The sequence below is a fragment of the Schistocerca americana genome, chromosome 2, assembly GCF_021461395.2.
Source record: "Schistocerca americana isolate TAMUIC-IGC-003095 chromosome 2, iqSchAmer2.1, whole genome shotgun sequence".
Taxonomy (NCBI): Eukaryota; Metazoa; Arthropoda; class Insecta; order Orthoptera; family Acrididae; genus Schistocerca; species Schistocerca americana.
The window spans coordinates 338701079-338723174 of NC_060120.1; the positions used below are offsets into that span (position 1 = coordinate 338701079).

The 22096-nt window shown below is 39.4% G+C and overlaps 1 protein-coding gene across 1 annotated transcript in view; it reads right to left on the reverse strand.

The window, feature by feature from the left end:
• Positions 1-22096, reverse strand: part of LOC124595002 (vacuolar protein sorting-associated protein 11 homolog) — a 178968-nt gene that overhangs the window by 80801 nt on the left and 76071 nt on the right. Inside the window, exons 6-8 of the mRNA XM_047133548.1 lie at positions 14334-14423; positions 14095-14240; positions 5394-5615 (exon numbers count right to left, since the gene is read on the reverse strand). Coding sequence (XP_046989504.1) covers positions 5394-5615; positions 14095-14240; positions 14334-14423 — 458 coding nt within the window. The remainder of the gene's footprint in view (positions 1-5393; positions 5616-14094; positions 14241-14333; positions 14424-22096) is intronic.

Consider the following 22096-nt stretch of genomic DNA (forward strand, 5'->3'; position numbering starts at 1 on the left):
AACTGAATCCAACATCACTCTTACAGGACACACAACAATCTGTAACCTGAAAACCAATCCAAACCTTATAATCATTCCTGCAAACAAAGGCTCTAACACAGTGGTCATGAATTGTAGCATTATGTAGTTTAGGGTCTCTTCCTAGTTTGTGATATCTCTGCCTACAAACCATCCCAGAAGTCCAACATGACCTCCAGTAGCTTCCCAAGGTGCCAGATTCATCCCCAAACCTGACACCTGAATCGATCTTCCTCCTCACATCAGCAATCCCTTGTACTCCCACATGTTGCCTACTCCACAAACCCAACGGCCCAGGTGTCCTTACTGGTCGTCTCACTGTGGCTGGTACATGCTTCCACAAAATGAGCCTCAGCCTTTATTGACAAACACCTCCAAACTAATTTCTGTAACACTTACTCCCAAGTCCACTTCATCATCCATCCATCCATGCATACATTAATACTTGTTCCACAGATCATGGATATGACATTTCGTAATGATGTGGAACGTGTCACTTTAACGTAAGTTTTCTTTACAAATTTTTTTTTTAATGCGTCGATTGAGTAGAAGGAGTTGCCATCCAGAAATTCTTTTAATTTGTTTTTGAATGTTCGTTGGCTATCAGTCAGACTTTTAATGCTATTTGGCAAATAACCACAAATTCTTGTGGCAGCACAATTCATCCCTTTCTGTGCCACAATCGGATTTAACCCAGAATAGTGAAGATCATCCTTTCTTCTAGTGTTGTAGCTATGCACTTCACTGTTATTTTGGAAATGGGATGGGTTATTAACAACAAATTTCATGAGTGAGTATATGTACAGGGCTATTACAAATGATTGAAGCAATTTCATAAATTCACTGTAGCTTCATTCATTGACATATGGTCACGATACACTACAGATATGTAGAAAAACTCAAAAGTTTTGTTCGGCTGAAGCCGCACTTCAGGTTTCTGCCACCAGAGCGCTCGAGAGCGCAGTGAGACAAAATGGCGACAGGAGCCGAGCAAGCGTATGTTGTGCTTGAAATGCACTCACATCAGTCAGTCATAACAGTGCAACGACACTTCAGGACGAAGTTCAACAAAGATCCACCAACTGCTAACTCCATTCGGCGATGGTATGCACAGTTTAAAGGTTCTGGATGCCTCTGTAAGGGGAAATCAATGGGTCGGCCTGCAGTGAGCGAAGAAACAGTTGAACGCGTGCGGGCAAGTTTCACGTGTAGCCCGCGGAAGTCGACGAATAAAGCAAGCAGGGAGCTAAACGTACCACAACCGACGGTTTGGAAAATCTTACGGAAAAGGCTAAAGCAGAAGCCTTACCGTTTACAATTGCTACAAGCCCTGACACCCGATGACAAAGTCAAACGCTTTGAATTTTCGGTGCGGTTGCAACAGCTCATGGAAGAGGATGCGTTCAGTGCGAAACTTGTTTTCAGTGATGAAGCAACATTTTTTCTTAATGGTGAAGTGAACAGACACAATGTGCGAATCTGGGCAGTAGAGAACCCTCACGCATTCGTGCAGCAAATTCGCAATTCACCAAAAGTTAACGTGTTTTGTGCAATCTCACGGTTTAAAGTTTACGGCCCCTTTTTCTTCTGCGAAAAAAACGTTACAGGACACGTGTATCTGGACATGCTGGAAAATTGGCTCATGCCACAACTGGAGACCGACAGCGCCGACTTCATCTTTCAACAGGATGGTGCTCCACCGCACTTCCATCGTGATGTTCGGCATTTCTTAAACAGGAGATCGGAAAACCGATGGATCGGTCGTGGTGGAGATCATGATCAGCAATTCATGTCATGGCCTCCACGCTCTCCCGACTTAACCCCATGTGATTTCTTTCTGTGGGGTTATGTGAAAGATTCAGTGTTTAAACGTCCTCTACCAAGAAACGTGCCAGAACTGCGAGCTCGCATCAATGATGCTTTCAAACTCATTGATGGGGACATGCTGCGCCGAGTGTGGGAGGAACTTGATTATCGGCTTGATGTCTGCCGAATCACTAATGGGGCACATATTGAACATTTGTGAATGCCTAAAAAAACTTTTTGAGTTTTTGTATGTGTGTGCAAAGCATTGCGAAAATATCTCAAATAATAAAGTTATTGTAGAGCTGTGAAATCGCTTCAATCATTTGTAATAACCCTGTATTGCAAAGGTACTGTGAATATCCCGAGTTCCTTAAATAAATGTCTGCAAGGTGATCTTGGGTGGGCTCCAGCTATTATTCTGATTACATGCTTTTGTGCAATGAATGCTTTTTCTCTTAATGATGAGTTATCCCAAAATATGATGCCATATGAAAGTAGTGAATAAAAAATATGTACAGTAGGCTAATTTACTGATATGTTTATCACCAAAATTTGCAATAATCCTAATAGTGTTAGTAGCTGAACCTAACCGTTTCAGCAGATCATCGATATGTTTCTTCCAATTCAATTTCTCATCAAGGCACACACCCAGAAATTTTGAATATTCTGCCTTAGCAACAGACTTCTGTTCATAGTCTATATTTATCAATAGTGTTATCCCGCTTACTGTACAAAATTGTATATCCTGTGTTTTCTCAAAATTCAGTGAGAGTCCATTCGCAGAGAACCACTTAATAATTTTCTGAAAGACATTATTTACAATTTCCTCAGCTGATTCTTGTTTGTTGGGTGTGATTACTATACTTGTACCATCAGCAAAAAGAACTAGCTCTGCATCTTCCTCTGATCCTTCCCAGCTATACAGGCTGTCTTCCTGGAAGCTGAGCTCCAATTCCCAGATTGCCCCTTAAATACATCTGTTAATATCAAGTGCACCAACCACTAGTAAATCTATTCTGACAGGTGCCACCCATTCCATGTCAAAATGTATCTGATTTACAGCCTCACCACCAGAGGATGCCACATCTGCAGTGGCAAGCAGGAGTTGACAAAATGTAATGATAGCCTTACCAGATGCTTTATTGCAAGACAATATTCTATTCATATCATCCATAAACAAATATCCCTTGCCATCTCCTCCTCTGACAAAAGTAGCCCATTAAGCAGTCACAGACCAGCAATCTTCTAAACATCCCGTATCACCTTCACCAGGGCTCTGAGCATTTCTTGTAATGCCCTGAGATGAGGGATAGCCTACCCGAAATCTGACCCACATCACCCAAAGTAGTGTTCTGCTGCCACCCAACGTACAGAATGTCCTTGTTCATCTCTACTACGATTCTGCTCCTACTCTTGCAACCGAGTCATTTCCTTGTGGCTGACCTAGTTGCAAGACCTGTCCCATTTACCCACCCATCGCCCCGTATCACAGCCCAGGCCCAGGAATTTGCTACCCTATGAAAGGCAGGTGCACAGGTGTAAGCAGCCATGTTGTATCTCAGCTAAGCTACAATTACTGGATAGCATTCTATATGGGTATTGTAAGTAACCCACTATCCACTCACATGAATGGCCACTGCCAAAATATGGCCAAACTATGGCCAACCACAAACTTGACCATCCAGTTGCCAAATATGCTGCACACCAGAACAGAAACGACTTCAACAACTTCTTCACTATGCAAGCAATTTGGATGCACTGGTTTCTCTGAACTATACAGGTAGGAATTGTCTCCCCAGGATCAGGTGGAAATTGTCTCCCTAGGATATCCTGCACTCTCACAATTCCCCCATCATAAATCTCTACTAGCATGTTTCCCACTGCCTCACCTCACCTTTTGCCAGATTCTTTGAACTCCTTTCATCCTGTTGTGCAGCTGCTGAGTCATCTGTCGAAAGACTAGCTTCACATTACTCCTGCGCTATCTCCTCCTTGCCTCCAGTTTACAGGCAACTGCTCTCAATAATCAAACTTCTGTTTCGCCACGGCCGCATGGATTGTCTGCGTGGTTGCGTGTGTGAATGTGTGTACTCTTGTTAGAGACAGAGCAAGAGCTCAAAGGCTAGTGTAAATACTATTTTCTTTCATGTGTTTCCATGCACTACACATCAGTCAGCTTCAGGTGAGATTCCATTTCCATAGACGATTTTAAAAACACAATATTCTCCCATACATACATGTTGTTCAGGAACGGTAATGAGAAACTTACAGAGATTAGTGCACAAACAGAAGTGTAGAGGCAGTGGTCATACTCAGTGAAGGAATTTCATAAGAAAATATTTAGTATTTTGGTCTTCATTTCGTTATTGACCATTTTGGTGCCGTCACTGTTAATGAGCATTTGGATGTAGAACTTTTTTCCAATCACTGACTTTGTAAAGGATCAAGTTACATTGCACATGTAGTATGTTTACAAACTCATGTTTGGTTAGTACAGTGTTTTCCATAAACTGAGGAAAATGTCTGAAAGGCAGCTTTAACTAGTAAAAACAAGAAGTAATTAAGACGTTGAGCATGTTTCATAACACTAGTGTTGCAGAAGATTACAACATGCAATCCAGAAGTACATCTATTGTTTTGTATAGCAGACACAGCATATTTGAAGCAGGTGGACCACTAGTGCTGAGAAAATGTGAGAAGACTGCTGTGATAGCCAGCTTTGTTGAATAATGCAAGGAGTCGTTTACCTGACAGACAGCCATGCATATCAATGACACGCTGATTAATAGTTTGTCATCCTGTTGCTCATAAGCTGTGGCATGGTGTTCTAACCACATGCTTGCTAAAGAATGACGAGGCTAGGATGACATGTGCCAATAACCGATATTTGCTGTTACAGATGTGAAAGATCAGGACCATGACCTCATTAAAACTACAATATGCCATAGCTGAAACAACTAAAGGAGACTTCATAGAATATTATTTACAGAAATGCCATGTACATGGCATGCAACATACATGATTAGCAGTCTCATATGTGACTTTTACCACTCATCACAGTAAGGGGGACACTCACAATACATAAGTCAATGTGCACACTGAGCTGCATGTAGTCTAATACATATGTCTAGCTTACACACTGACAGCAGCTGGGAGGGTTGGGAGCAGGCACATGTGTATCTCGTGAGTTGGTACCTTCATTCCTATATTTTGTGTATATGTTTATTTTTGAAACTGCATAAAAGTAATAACTATAAGTAATGACAGTTTAATATTATCTAGCCTCATCTTTTATAAAACAAATTTTCAAACACGAATTCTAAAAGCCACACTTGACACATTGCATGATGCTGTTACATGAAATAATAAGGAACAACTGGAGCTCAGCTCAGCATTTTTTCCACATAAACATGAAACACCATGGACAGTACTCTAGCACTTCATCAGTACTAGACTCATAATTAACCTCATTATGTCATTCTAATTTGTAACTAAATGGTTAGTGCACACAGCAAATCAAGATAATCACAGGAAAGCAGTAATTTCATATATTTTTAAATGCATCTTACCTAATAGAAACATCGTATAGATTTTTCTTAAAAAGTAATGCAAGTTTTGACTGAAGGTCTTTCTCCATGAGCTGATACAGCTTGTTGTTGGCTCCTAATATGTAGAAGGAGCCCCACTCAGCCAGCACTGTTTGTATTTCTTTTATGGGCGCAGTGAACACAATAAACTTATTTTGTATGTCCAATATAGTCACCACTTGTTTTTGTGGGGCTTCTGTTTCACTGAAAAATGCAAAGGAAAACAAATTTTACAGTCCTAAATGCCATCAAAACCTATTTGTATATTTTTATACATTAAGAGCAACAGTCAATGTTTTAGTGCAATGTCTAACAGAGAGCTGCTTGAAATCTCTAACTGACAGCAATAATATAATAAAATACTAGTTCAAATTTGCTTCTCACTAATCACAACAATATTATCGAAATAGTATGGCTGCCCTCCCATCCTAGCCACCATACTCTCTAGCCTCCCTATTTCTTTCAATCACTCAAACCCTCATCCCACTCAAGCTGAGACAATACAGCCAAGCATATATGCATGATTTTCAGACTGTTAGTTACGAAAAAAGGTAGTGTCCAGAAACTCAATAACGATTTCAATGTTGTTTACATCTTTGTCTACTATTCAGCTGCATGTGAGTGGTTTGGCTCCTTCCAGTGTTTGTGTTCCACACATAACTTTACAGAACATATTGATCTGGAACTCTGAACTTTTACATTCTCTCAGATTCTTTTATTTATTATTACTAGCAATGCAAGCTAAATGAATCAATAAGGTAGTGCCGAAAGAAGAGATTGTATATATCACCTGTAGGTGAACTACACAATCTTAAGGTATGTTTGATATTCATCCGTGCAGCAGAATATATACCTTATTACTCTAATTACATTTATTGATACCTCATTTTTTCAAAGTGTAAAACTGAGCTGCAAAAAAATGTATGGGGAAACTGAAGACAGACAAAAGGAAGATACTAGCACAGATTTTGAAGTATCACTTCAGAATCATATGTACATATTAAAGAGGAAATTACAAATGGTGAAGTTCTAAAATACCAGTGCTTGGAGACATGAGAGGTGGGAGGGATAGGAATATTCTCAAATTCTTCCTGGAAATGGTATAACTTCAAAAATATGGTTTATAATGTACAGCGTGTATCAAAAAGAATCATCCAATTTGGCATGCCTATATTTCTGAAACTAATAAACATATATAATGAATTGTTTTTTTATTAACAGGAAACTCAAAAAGTTTTTTTTTCATACCTTTTTATAGGTGTTCAATATGCCCCCTTGACATGCACGGTGTATGTCAATGCAGTATTCAAATTGTTCCCACACTGCAGTGAGCGTGTCTCGAGTTACAGTGTTCACAGCTGCTGTTATGCAATGTCTCAGTTCATTCATTGTTGCTGGTAATGGAGGCACATAAACAGAGTCTTTTAGAAACTCCCACAAGAAATAATCATGCACAGTCCAGTCCGGTGACCTTGAAGGCCAGTAATCTAAGTCTGAATCATATTATACAGTCCGACCGATCCATCATTCTGTAATCCTTTGATTTAAAACTTCTCCCACTTCCAGATGCCAGTGTGACAGTGCCCCATCCTGTTGGTAAATGGAGTCATTCAAATCAGTCTCTAACTGTGGGAAAAGGGAGTTCTCAAGCATTTTGAGATATGTGCTTCCTGTAACAGTGTTTTTGGCAAAGAAAAATGGACCCCACACATTTTCCTGTCAAACTTGACAAAACACATTACATTTTGGAGAGTCCCTCTCACATCGTGCAACTTCATGTGGTTGTTCCATACCCCATATTCTCACACTATGATGGTTCACCTTTCAATCTAAATGGAATGTTGCCTCATCACTAAACACTAACGGTGGAAGAAAACTGACATCCTTCACCTTGCCAAGAACGAAATTACAAAACTCCACATGTTGTTGTTTATCACTTTCACAAAGAGCTTGCATTAGTTGAATTTTGTATAGTTTCATATGTACAAGGGTTGACTGAAAAGTAATGGCTCCAACTTTGTAACTCTTCAACAGTTGGCAGCATTGGTGTGCAGCAGGTACTGACTTGTTCCATAGCACTTTCTCTACAGCTCCAGTTGGCAGGAAGCCTTAGCATTGAACGGTTGTGTTGTTACAGTGTAAAGTATGGAACCCTGCACAGATGGTCGGTCAATGTGATTTAAGCAATGTGCAGTTATTGAATTCTTGACAGCAGAAGGTGTCACCCCACAGGAGATTCATCAAAGAATGAAAGCAGTCTATGGTGATTGTGTTGATGTGAGTACTATGCGTTGCTGGGCGAGTAAGTTTAAAGATGTTGAGGTGGGAACATGTGACCTGCATGACAAACAAAAAGTTGATGACCTGTGACAGCAACCACCAAGTTTCACAAGAAAAATGTTGACACATTGATTCAGGATGATCGTTGTATCACTCACAGAGAAATTCCAAGCACAATCAGCATTTCACAAGAACATATGGGTCACATTATTGCTTTGCTTGGCTACTGTAAGACCTGTGCATGATGGGTACCCCGGATGCTGACTCCTGAAATGAAAGCGCACAGACTTGAAATATGCCAGGAACTCTTGCATTACGAGAATGAAGGTGATGCCTTTCTCCATTCAACAGTGACAGGAGACGAAACATGGATACACCATTATGACCCAGCGACATTGAGAGAACTGTGAGACTGTGGTTGTGCGGAAACAGATAGCCAACTTTTTCCGTGATGGCTTTAGGAAACTTGTTCATTTTTGGCAGAAATGTATCCAATTGACTGGTGATTATCAGGAAAAGTGAATATTGGTAATTAAAGACCACATTCTGAGGATTACTTCTGCATTTGATTTATTCAAATATTCCCATCCAAACCTAATAAATGAAGTGGAGGCATTACTTTTTATTCAACCCTTGTAAATGTCGACGCAACACTCACCAGACGCCCCATCGGCGGCATGTTGAGGTATCGAGCTGCACGGCATATGGATTTCTGAGTATTCCTTGTGAACCTATGGTGGACACATTCAACGTCTGTGTCAGACACTCGGGGATGGCCTGGCAATTTGCCTTTAAACAAACAACCTGTTTCTCGGAATGTTCATGCCATCATCTAATGCTCTGTGCTGTAGGAGTATTCACACGATACCTGGTACGAAAATCACACTGAATAGCTGTTGCTGACCCGCACTGAGTAAAATGTAGAACATGATACGCTTTCTGTTGTCCTGACACCATTTTTACCAACAGTATGTTTCTCATGCACATATTTCAAATAACATAGTAATTATGATTTTTTTTTTTTTTTTTTTTTCTCCAATCGGGTGGTTCTTTTCGATACACCCTGTATATTGAGCCCTCCAACAAAATTAAAAATTCTACTAAGTTACGTGAAAGCTAATTTAGGGGTCCAAAAGTCGGGTGTATGCCACATCTACATCTACATCTACATCTACATCTACATCCATACTCCGCTAGCCACCTGACGGTGTGTGGCGGAGGGTACCCTCAGTACCTTTATCGGTTCTCCCTTCTATTCCAGTCTTGTATTGTCCGTGGAAAGAAGGATTGTCAGTATGCTTCTGAGTGGGCTCTAATCTCTCTGATTTTATCCTCAAGGTCTCTTCGCGAGATATACGTAGGAGGGAGCAATATACTGCTTGACTCTTCGGAGAAGGTATGTTCTCGAAACTTTAACAAAAGCCCGTACCGAGCTACTGAGCGTCTCTCCTGCAGAGTCTTCCACTGGAGTTTATCTATCATCTCTGTAATGCTTTCGCGATTACTAAATGATCCTGTAACGAAGTGCGCTGCTCTCCGTTGGATCTTCTCTATCTCTTCTATCAACCCTATCTGGTACGGATCCCACACTGCTGAGCAGTATTCAAGCAGTGGGCGAACAAGCGTACTGTAATCTACTTCCTTTGTTTTCGGATTGCATTTCCTTAGGATTCTTCCAATGAATCTCAGTCTGGCATCTGCTTTACCGACGATCAACTTTATATGATCATTCCATTTTAAATCACTCCTAATGCGTACTCCCAGATAATTTATGGAATTAACTGCTTCCAGTTGCTGACCTGCTATTTTGTAGCTAAATGATAAGGGATCTATCTTTCTATGTATTCGCAGCACATTACACTTGTCTACATTGAGATTCAATTGGCATTCCCTGCACCATACGTCAATTCGCTGCAGATCCTCCTGCATTTCAGTACAATTTTCCATTGTTACAACCTCTCGATACACCACAGCATCATCTGCAAAAAGCCTCAGTGAACTTCCGATGTCATCCACCAGGTCATTTATGTATATTGTGAATAGCAACTGTCCTATGACACACCCCTACGGCACACCTGAAATCACTCTTACTTCGGAAGACTTCTCTCAATTGAGAATGACATGCTGCGTTCTGTTATCTAGGAACTCCTCAATACAATCACACAATTGGTCTGATAGTCCATATGCTCTTACTTTGTTCATTAAACGACTGTGGGGAACTGTATCGAACGCCTTGCGGAAGTCAAGAAACACGGCATCTACCTGTGAACCCGTGTCTATGGCCCTCTGAGTCTCGTGGACGAATAGCGCGAGCTGGGTTTCACACGACCGTCTTTTTTGAAACCCATGCTGATTCCAACAGAGTAGATTTCTAGTCTCCAGAAAAGTCATTATACTCGGACATAATACGTGTTCCAAAATTCTACAACTGATCGACATTAGAGATATAGATCTATAGTTCTGCACATCTGTTCGACGTCCCTTCTTGAAAACGGGGATGACCTGTGCCCTTTTCCAATCCTTTGGAACGCTACGCTCTTCTAGAGACCTACGGTACACCGCTGCAAGAAGGGGGGCAAGTTCCTTCGCATACTCTTTCCTGTTTTGAGTGATTTTAATTGTTTCTCTATCCCTCTGTCGTCTATTTCGATATCTACCATTTTGTCATCTGTGCGACAATCTAGAGAAGGAACTACAGTGCAGTCTTCCTCTGTGAAACAGCTTCGGAAAAAGACATTTAGTATTTCAGTCTTTAGTCTGTCATCCTCTGTTTCAGTACCATTTTGGTCACAGAGTGTCTGGACATTTTGTTTTGATCCACCTACCGCTTTGACGTAAGACCAAAATTTCTTAGGATTTTCTGCCAAGTCAGTGCATAGAACTTTACTTTCGAATTCATTGAACGCCTCTCGCATAGCCCTCCTCACGCTACATTTCGCTTCACGTAATTTTTGTTTGTCTGCAAGGCTTTGGCTATGTTTATACATATTGTGTGAAAGTAGCATGTTTTATGTTGAACAGATGACAAGAACTACGGAAAAAAGACATGTATTGTAAAATTATTGTCCCTCTCATGGTGACAACTGTAAAGCATCTCACCCTGTTGCAGAACAACTGTAATGCTCCTTTTACATTATTTTGATTATTTTTATGGCAGTCAGACTCAAGTAAGGAGCCTTACAGAGAGAACATGCTTCGTTACTAAGTAAACCTGACTGTGTCTCTAATACAAACACATGCCACTTATACTTCTCAGATGTTAAAGTTTCTCAATTGTAAGGTGGAAAATGTCACTTTGAAATAATACCAACAGAAATCAATACCACATCTTTTCATTATCCATTCAGTACGCAACACACTCCCTAACAATATCAAGCCTCTTCCACTCTTGTATCACTAGTTAAACCCAATTCACATTTCTACTGAAAAGAAACCATTGTCATACTGCACTTCCATGTTAATTTAACAGGTAATCACTTGAATATTTTGTACTAGTAGTTCCACCACAGAAGTTACTGATTAAGAAACACTATGCTGCTCTGTTCTCAACTTTCGTAAATAGTTCCGTGCACCTTTTCGTGAATGAACCAAATCACTAACATACTTTTAGCTTCCAGAATTCCACAAGCCAGCATTGAGTAAGGAGTACATCATCATTACATCACAACATTAATTATAGCAGCACTCCTTACATTGTTACATGCAAATCAAGCTCATTAAATCAGCTATCACTTAGTCGCTTGGAAAGACAAACAAAGAAACCAGAACAGTGATAGAAGTTTTGGCTTGTGGAAAGTGTGGGATGCACCACTCTGTTTGCTTAAATCACATCAGAACACATTTCAATGTTCTGTCTGTCTGTGTATCAATCCCCTCACCCCCACCCCACCCTCCCTCTCTCTCTCTCTCTCTCTCTCTCTCTCTCTCTCTCTCTCCCACCCCCAAACGAACAGATAAGTTATATTAAGACGTATTTTTGGCAATGTGTATTATCTTAAGTTGTTTCCCTAACTTACATTTTTTTAATTTTTTTTACAGCCTTTATGTCAGTTATAATTTCTACTGCTTGGTTTACTGTTTAAAGAACAATGAAGCAATCACTAGGGTAATATGCTGCATGTATGGTTCACAGATTGGTTGGAATCTAGACAGTGAGCAATAAAAGTTTTCCAGAGGGCCAATGGAGACAACTAAGGAAGTTGTTGAAATATTGTGCAAAGATTAAAATGACACTCAGCTGCAAATCCAAAATATGTTTTACTGTTTCAATGAAAGCTATCAGATATACAATAATTTGTGAGGGCTCAAAAAGATGGGTGAAAAATGTGTCAGTCCACGCGTAATTTATTATGCCAACATTGGTCAAATTGAAATGCTTGGCCATTTTGTCTTCTGGAAAGTCACAGCTGTTGTGGGATCTGGAGGCGGTAGAGTACGCAGTGTATGGACACTTATAACACTTGAACTCTTGATTGCTCGATGACATGATTACTTGCCTTGACTTTTGCTTGGATTCTTGGTTTGGTGCTCCATTCCTGTGTGACAAGAAGGTCGTGCCATTCTGTTACCACGAAAATTTCATGAGTTGTGTGTTTGTGACCCTTTAACATTTTGCTGGAGTTGAATATCTGGGATATTGTGGTACTCCAACATTTTGGTAAACTTCAACTTTCATGTGTGAAGAGCAGAAATTAGTCGTATTTAGTTACAAGGACTTTGAGTTTTGATTGAACTTTGCCATTTATCAGGAAACATTAGACAACAGGAAAAAATGAAGAACTTTCAAACAGGTAAAAAGCAGTCACTTTGCTTACCGTCTGTCTATAAATGGAGCAAGGACAAATGTAACATATGCCACAATAATGAGCAATGTCCCTTCCTATTTGCTTCACAATGATAACAACAGTGATAAATGCATGTTATTAATGAAGTGCATTTAGTAGTAATGTCTGCATTTTACAAATCATTGTGAAGCAATGGGGAAGTTATGTTACTCTTTATTGTGCCATATGTTAAGTGTAAAAGGCTGCAAAAACATACTTGACCTCTTCATAACAAATAATCCTGAGCAAATAGGGAGCATCATGACGGATACAGAGATTAGTGACCACAAGGTCTTTGTAATGAGACTTACAACCACAACATACAAATCTACCAAAAGTAAATGCAGAATATATCTATTTAAGAGAGCATACAAAAAATTTGTTTGATGTCTTCCTAAGAAACAGTCCCCACTCCTTCACAACAGACAATGTAAGTGTAGAGCAGATATGCCCTGAATTCAACAAAATAGTGTCTGAGCCAATTGAGAGACCTAAAATAACTTAAACTCCACCTGAGCAGGCCACGAAGTCCCAACAGTAGTGACCGGCTGCCATGTCAACCTCAGCCTACAGGCGTCACTGGATGCGAATATGGTGGGGCACGTGGTCAGCACACTGCTCTCCTGGCCGTGTGTCAGTTTACAAAACCCGAGCCACTACTTCTCAATCAAGTAGCTCCTCAGTTTCCCTCAAAAGAGCTACGTGCACCACGCTTGCCAACATGCTTGGCAGATGGTCACCCCCCCCCCCCCCCCCCAAAGTGCTAACCAAGCCTGATAGCACTTAACTTAGGTGATCTGATGGAAACCATTGTAGCAAGGCCGTTGGAGGTGAGAGACTTAGGGTGAATAAATTAATAAAAGATGGTACTGATCCCTCATGCTAAATAAAACAGGTCAGAACACTGTTGCAGAAGCAATGAGAAATGCATTCCAAATTTAAAAGAATACAAAATCTCCAAGATTAGTGAAGTTTTACTGAAACTCGAAACTTAGCATGGGGTTCGATACAAGATGCTTTTAATAGCTTCCACTATGAAACTCTGTCTTGAAATGTGACAGAAAATCCAAAGAGATTCTCATTATATGTAAAGTACATCAGCAACAAGACACAATCACTAACTTCACTGTGTGATACCAACATTAATATTACTGATTACAGCACCTTTAAAGCAGAGTTGGTAAACACAGTTTTCCAAAATTTCTTCGCCACAGAAGGTGAAGTAAATATTCCAGAATTTGAATCAAGAACAACTGCCACAACGAGTGACTTAAAATTAGTTATATTTGGTGTAGCGAAGCAGCTTAAAATACTTACTAAAGGCAAGCTTTCTGGTTCAGATAGCATACCTTTCAGAGCGTGCCGATACAATAGCACCATAGATGGCACTGAAATATTTTCTGATATGATTTACGCAAACTGAGTGGTGGATCCAACACATTCCATAAGCGAAACCTTCTGTCCCTGTTAACTAATAATTAGTAAATAAGGTTACAATATACACCCTATTTTTTTGACTAAACTTCACACTACACAAAACCGTGGCAACTCATAGTAAGTACCCACAATCACAGACTTACTTTGGAGATACTGTTGATACTGCAGTTATTGTTTTGGTTTCTTTGGCAACAATGACCAGGTAGCTTCTGAACCACTGCAGCATAATCTTCTCACCCTCAACAGCATAGCATGGTCCACGCCCATCAGGTGTATAACAATAAACAGCCTGACAGCATACAATAAGGCACAAAATGTACAAAACTTATGAATTAAATAATACCTGCATTACCAATTACAGATTATCTAAAATATGACTTACATCATTTCTGCCAATCATGAAATGGCTGTCCTGTGAGGCATCAGCAAATACAGAACATTTTTTGCTACAGCCCATGCTGTCTAGTAGGACCTAGAAAAAGAAAAGTTAAAAACATAAAATTATATCTTAAATTCCATGTATAGAAACTGATGGCATTTCCATTCTCTAAATATCAGATTAACCGTCCTCTCATAACAGTACCTTCACCCTATACCTACGCAAAGCATGTGTTGGTTATTGAAGAAGGGGCCTTATATTGCAAAACAAGAATAACTGTTAACATCAAAATACAGTTCTACACTGATAACCATTTTCAAAGATACCATAATTGTTTTTGCAATATGAGTGAAGATGCAAGTTTGAAAACTCAGCTACAATATTCAGCTTCTTGTTAACGTATTAAATGGTGGCTTAATACTTCATTTTCTTTATTTATGCCCTTGTTTATACAATTACATTATGTTACATTAGTTACACTGTTTGCTCCTAAGACTCATACTGAAGAGATCATCATGGGTGTGGTGCATGTAACTAAACATGATATGGAATACAATTTTCATATAAAAACTGATATTCTTAGATTTAACTTGATGGCTAAATGGGTATGAGTCACAGTAAAATTGGAAGATCTGGGGTTGAATCCCCAGTCAGCCCAAGACCTTTTTTTTTTTGCCATTTATTGCTTTTTTCATCGCTCCGAATGATTTCAGTGATTTGTTAATGCGAAAAAACACCAAGCTGCAATGTGCTTTGGAGTCCACATTGAAACTATTGGACCCCATGTAACCCATGTCAGTACTTAATCTCAAAGGGAGACAATGACATGCCACCTTCAATAGGACCACACCTACAATCAATTTCATAATTACTGACGTCTGACTATGAGCTCATATTCTGGATACATCGCTTGACAAATATTGATGTGTTGTACCTTGTCAGAACTGTGGAAATGTCTACTTTTATTTTGTGTATGAATATTACACTTTAGTTGAAATGGTAACGACATACGCAGTAAAATTTAAGAGAAAGCGTGCTTTTTTGAGTATTGTTTGGTGAGTGTCATCCTTGAGGAGTCATAGAAGTCAGAACACACTTAGGAGAAATTTTTCCTTTGCACAGTTTAAAGATAAAACCTTGCTCTATTTGCGTACAGATTTTTGTTACTTTCTGGTTAGTCGTTTCATCACTATATGTCAAATGCAAGACTCTGAGACTGAGCTTACCACTGTAGCAACTGAGGCAGAAAAAGAACAGGTGTAAAGCTTGAATTCTAATTGGTTACATCGTATGTCATTACCAATGAATGGTCCCCATGTTTATCACTCAAGAGTTTGTAAAGCAATTGTGTTAGCAGCTGCAATATATGTGAGGCTGTGGAGGAGCAACGTTGTCATACCAGTGCATTGCCATTGTTTTAATGTGCAATAACCAAGCACCTATTCACCAGTGAAAAATGGCAGCTTCGTACTAGCATTCCAATACAGCATTAGTGCGCTCAGTTGCTGTTACAAATACACTACAATAACATAGGAATTTGCAAGTGAACACTCAATATACCCAAAGCTCTGAATAAACGAACCATGAAATGAATTGTACATTTTAACAGTAAATGAAAACTCATGTAGCTCGAATAAATTTTGCCAGAAAGAATGATGAATGAAATAAAACCTATCTTAATCGCTAATGAAAAATCATGTGGCTCAAATACATTCTGCAGGAAAGAATGATGAATGAAATAAAACCTACCTTAATCATTTTCACTGCAGGTTGAGGTCTCACTGTTGCTACTGCAGTCATCTACTTGGACCAACAATAGTTCTATTCCTGTGTCGAGACAGTGAGTTCTTTGTCCATAGCTATTTTCAAGTTTCACTAAATTCCTCCAGATACTTTGGGGAACACTTTCCAGAGTGGTGGGACACAGCTGCAAAGTATCGTGTATCTTAAAATTCTTATTCTCCTTTGCTACCTTTTTCTTGACAGATGCCCAAATAAATTCAATTGTGTTTAATTCACAGTACACCGAAGGAAACAACAGATGTTTAATTTTAACTGAGTACAATGCAAGGTATGTGAGAAAAGTAATGACACTGATAACACTGCAAGCACTATGGTGATGTTGTGTTGTTCTACTTGTGTGGACCGTTGTGCTCATCCCTTCCTTACGCTCAGTCCGAGTTTTAGCTCCATGTAGCCATCACACGATTTTTGAGGGCACCATCAGTGAAGCCGTGTTTTTGTTGTGTGTTGTGAAAAATGGAACAGCGGAATTTAGAGCAATGTTATGCCATCAAGTTTTGTACGAAACTTTGGGAATCTGCGAATGTGACCACTGAAAAGTTGAAATAGGACTATGGCAAACATTTCTGATCAATCGCACAAGCTTTTCGCTGGCACAAATCATTTTTGGAAGGCTGAGAACACTTTGAAGGTGAACCTTCAGCTTCAAAAACCATCAAAAATGTCGAACGTGTCCATGCTCTTGTGAGATCGGACTGACATTTAACAATAAAGATGATGGGTGATCCGTTAAACAGTTTCACTGTACATCAAATTTTGACCAAAGTTTTGCACACGTGAAAGGTTTGTACTACAATAGTGCCGAAAAGCTTCACAACTGAGAAGAAGGACAATCGAAGAAATGTGTGCATTGATCTTCTCGACATGGTGGCCAATGACCATTAATGGAGCATTTGTGTGACCACAGTGATCAATTCTGGATTTTTCATATGATCCTGAGACAAAGTAGCAAACTGAGGAGTGGCACATTGAGTCACCTCCACAATCAAAAAATGGTCAAATGTGCAAATCAAAGATCAAAACAATGCTGATCTTCTGTTTTGACAGAAGGGGTATTGTGCAAAAACAATTTGTTCCTCCAGAGCAAACTGTCAATCAAGCTTTTTACAAAGATGTGCTTGAAAGGCTCAGGAAAAGGGTGAATCAAGTGAGACATGTCACTGCAGACAAGTGGATGCTGCACCATGACAACGCCCCAGTCAGTTCCGTAACAAGATATTTTATCTCAAAAGTCATTCCTGTTGTTCCACAGCCCCTCTATTCACCTGATCTTTTCTTTTCCTGAAATTGAAAAATGTCTTAAAAGACATCATTTTGAGATTCTGGAGAACATTAAAAAAAAAATGTGACTGAATGTTAAAGGCCCTACAAACTGAAGCCTTTCATTGCCTCTACCAAGACTGGGAATGACTGCGCCGGTGTACAGCTGCAAAAGGGAACTACTTTGAAGGGGACAATACTATTGTCTGAAAATAAATAAATAAAAACTTAAGTTACATAAAAAATCAGCCTCATTACTTTTCTCACAAATGTCGTACATTTCTAAAAGGTATTCTTGTGACCTGAAGTAAAGTCGCACGGGCTCCAGTGGGCTTACTTTAGTAAATTCTGCCTATGATGGGGAGTTTGATGGAAGCTCTACATTATTGCTTTACATCCATTCAATAATAGAATCCTTCCTCAATTTTATCACTGAGTGATACTGAGGCCAATCTGTCTGGTAATTTTCCGAGAACACTCCTACACCACTACACTCCTAGACCACTCTTTGTAGGGTCAGGCATTCATCTCAGAATGATAAACTGCACCTCCTTGTTGCCCAGTAAAACATAAGAGAGCATTTTACTCAAATTCATTTTTGCTCCCAATGTGGCACCTTATAATCTGTTTTTCAAGAACTGGATGGTGTTTGAATTCCTCCTTTCCATCCATTCCACTATCAAATACTTCGTCTGTGATAATCATAAATATTTTATGATGCATAAGGCAATTTTTGCTCCCGCCATAAAAACTTTCTGGAAGGATTGGTGCTACAGTTCTCATCAGTGTAATAATGAGCCTGTTCAGTGTTTGGCTCATTTCTTATTCCTGCTACTTGGTTATTTTCCATCAGCACAGGGTTTTTGTTCCACTTTGTGTCTCTGGAGCCCAATTTCTGAATAGAACACCAGGGGGTCATTTCATTCACATCAAGAAAGTCTTCCACTTCAGTCTAACTTTTGCAATATGACAGCTACTTTTGGAAACTACTTTTTCCACACGGAAGTCCAGGATTTTCCCTCTTATGGTTCCCTGTGCAAACTCGTCCAATGCAAACTTCTGTCACCTACCAGTACACTTCTTCAGTTATCCAAGACAAAGTTACACTCTCTCGAAATTTGCTTGACTTTCACTAACACTGACATATTCAGAAGTTCTCTTTACCATCTGTGATAGGAACTGATCATGCCCTGTTCTTTTTCAGACCCAAAGTAAGCACATGCACTGAAAGCTGCTGATCACCATGGACTTTTGACAACTCCATAAATGATACATGGTTTCACACACGCACAAGGCATTACATCACGAAGACTGTCTTGCATGAGTACAAAACATAGATAGGTTGCATGATCGTTTCCTATCTGACAGGAAGCCATAAAGTAAAGACTGCAATGATGAATAATGAAGTGGAAATACTGTTTAGAGGTCTGGAAACATAGCACATGCAAGCACAGGGAGCATAACGATACAAAAGCAAATAAATTAAACTCACGATATTAGTGCTTTATGTATAGTTAAGTGCATAAAAGCATAACTGCTGTGAAAGGCAACAACACAGCTTGCATCTACACTTTTTGTTTGTTAACTCATTACAACAAGGCAAGCTGCAGAAATCCACATCCACCATTATTAGGACAAAATGATCAATCAGAGAGCAACAAAAATTCACTTGTCAGTAGAAAATGGTTGTACCTTTAAACTGTGCAAAGGGAGTTATTCTCCTAATTATAAACTGAATTCTATGACTCCTCAAAGTTGACACTCATAAAAAAACGCTCAAAAGAGCATGCTGTCGCCCCCTTTCCAACTAAAATGTAATATTCATACACCAAATAGAAGTAGACATTTCCACGATTTTGGGAAGGTACAACACATCCACGTTTGGCATGCGATATAATGAGCATATAAGTCAGGGGTCAATCATTAAGAAATGGATAATAGTAAAGTGTTTTTATCAAGTCATAACTGACATGATGGTGAATGATCTGTAAGAAGAAAATAAAAAAAACAAATTACACTTTTCTGTTTATGGATTTATAAAATATTGTTTATAAACACATAAATATGTAGGCTGCATACGTACATTACTGTTACCAATTTACGTAAATTAGTAATATTAAGAAATTATTTGACAGAGGAAAAGAATAAATCCAAATTCCTCTTAATTGTAAATTAATAGTATCTGAATTTCTTGTGACTGATATATTACTGAAAATGTGTGTGACCAAATAATTGATACCTTTCTGGATCAAAGCAAGCGCCTTTCAGGATTTACATATTTTTTTCCTACTGTTGATTTAGTGAACTGATCTGTTCTTGAAAGAAAAAAATGGTATATTGTCTACACACATTTGCATTTATGAATGAATAAACTGAGGAGGAGGATATGACATTTTCAATTCTTTGAACTTGTTTCTACAAGGAATTCTGCAATTCACACAAGAAATCAAATCATACGTTTTTGGTTTATGAAAATTTTAATATGGTAAAGTATGATACCATATATCATTGTAGAATTAAACTAGATAAAATGTTATTTTTTTTTATTTTCATGCCACTAATATGAACCATATTGTTGTCGCAAAGAAAGATTCCATTATGATTTCCCACAGTTACGAGGTATGCTTCCAAGTAAATTTATTATCACTTTTAATCTTAATAATTTAATGTTGTCAATTTTTCTATCTGCAAACCTTTATATTTTATCATTTGCTAGTAGAATCATTTTGGAGTTAGTATTACTCAAACCATTTGTGTAAACTGCAAACAAAATGAACTTAGCAACTGGGAATGCAACTGCTGAATGGTTATTAATAACACAAGAAATGTGTGATCTTTAGCTTTCCTGGCGAATCAACTGTTCTCAGGTGTCCAGCCAAGTGCAGTTGTTTACATAACACAATATTTTGACAGCATACCTTGCTGTCAACTTCAGGAGAAGCTGCAGAATGAATGTCTTTGCTACATCATTCCTTCTTTATACTCTTATCAGTCCCCACTGCTTCTCTCATTAAAAGGTCACATGCTACATCAAGTGGAACGGTGGGGGAATACGATCACTAAACAATGGGTGCAAACTCCAGTTCCTTAATTTTTCTGCTGCCCCCTCAGACATGGATGTCATTCTCAATTGATGTTGTGACTACAGTTGACTCAGCTGTGGGTCCCATACTTTACTGAGGGTGAAGTCACTGTCTTTATTGATCAGACATTGGCAAATTGTATTTCCCAAAATGCTGAAGCCTGTCTTACCACTTCCATTTGTTTACATTTCATTTCCAATTTTGTTCGATACCTCACTGAATATGGTAGATACGCCATTGTCATTATTTCCTTGTTGTGTTCTATTCACTGAATCTGTACCTTCCATCTGGAAGGATGTCAGTTAGCCTCCCACTGTATCCGTTCTTCTTGAATATGTTGTTAAGGTTGTTGAGTTTCCTTGGTAGGCTATCTTTGCCTGATACTGCATGGGGCCTTCAAAGAAAAAACTTGGAAAAAGGTGCCCTAAAACACACACTGTTTTTCAAATATATTGATGGACACATTTGTGGTGTGACCACATGGGAGCGAGAGGCTTCAGGAGCTTCTCCAGCATTTGAATTCACTGCATTCGAACATCAAATTCACTACAGTGGTGGACGAGAATGGTGAATTCCCCTTTTTGGACATCCTAGTTGAGCACCGTGACACTATGAGACACAGTGTGCACAGGAGAAACACTCTCAGTGATATGTATCCCCATGCCTCCAGCTGCCATCATGTTTCACAGCATGAGGGTATGTTATGTACACTGGTCCACAGAGCCCATGCAATATCAGTTAAAGAAAACCTGTCAAGGGAGCTCAACAACCTTAAGAGGATAAGACAATGGTGAATCTGCCAATGTTGTCAAAGTATCGAAGAAAGTCGGCAAAATCTTGCTTTGATGTAAGATTAAATGTCTTTTCTGTCTACCTCCAAAAACATGTGCTGTATGAGATACAGTGAAAGATGACTTGGGGTTCTTTAAACAGGGTGTCCCGCCAGCACTCAATCTAACATGGCATGCTACCTGGTAATGAGGGATGGGCTGGGGAGCGATAAAATTACAAAGGAGGTGTGATGTAATGAAGAGGCTCATTCTACAGGAAGGGCAAACAAACACTAAAATGGACAAAATTGGACAAGAAAACCACAGAGACACACAAGAAACATGTAGAATAGATCAAAATAAGAGAGGAGATTACCATGACTGGCTGACCATGAGAATAAATGTGGCGTTATAGGGTTCACTGTGGTGTGTAGTGAACGAGAGGACTTTCCTTTCCGTCCTCCATTTGAGGGTGCAAAAGGCTGGAGGGTAGTTCTCCAACACAGAGGCCCGAGCATAGTGCTCAGCAATCGCATTTGTGTCGGTAGATAACACACCACTGATGTTAATGCCAGGGACACCTGATCTTCATCCTGACTTGGGAAGGTGACGTATGGCACCCAATAGTTGACATGTACCTTTCCCAACACTCCTGTTTCCGTCCTCTTATAAGCTGGCGAACGCGAGCACAGAGCCGTTTAAAGGCTATTAGATGCTCTAGGGAAGGGTGCCACTTCTGTTGCTGTAGAGCTCGCTGATGCTCTTTAATTGTTTCAGTGACTTCCAGCGACCACCAAGGGATTGTCTTTTGCCGGGGGCACCCTAAAGAATGAGGGATCGTGTTTTCCGC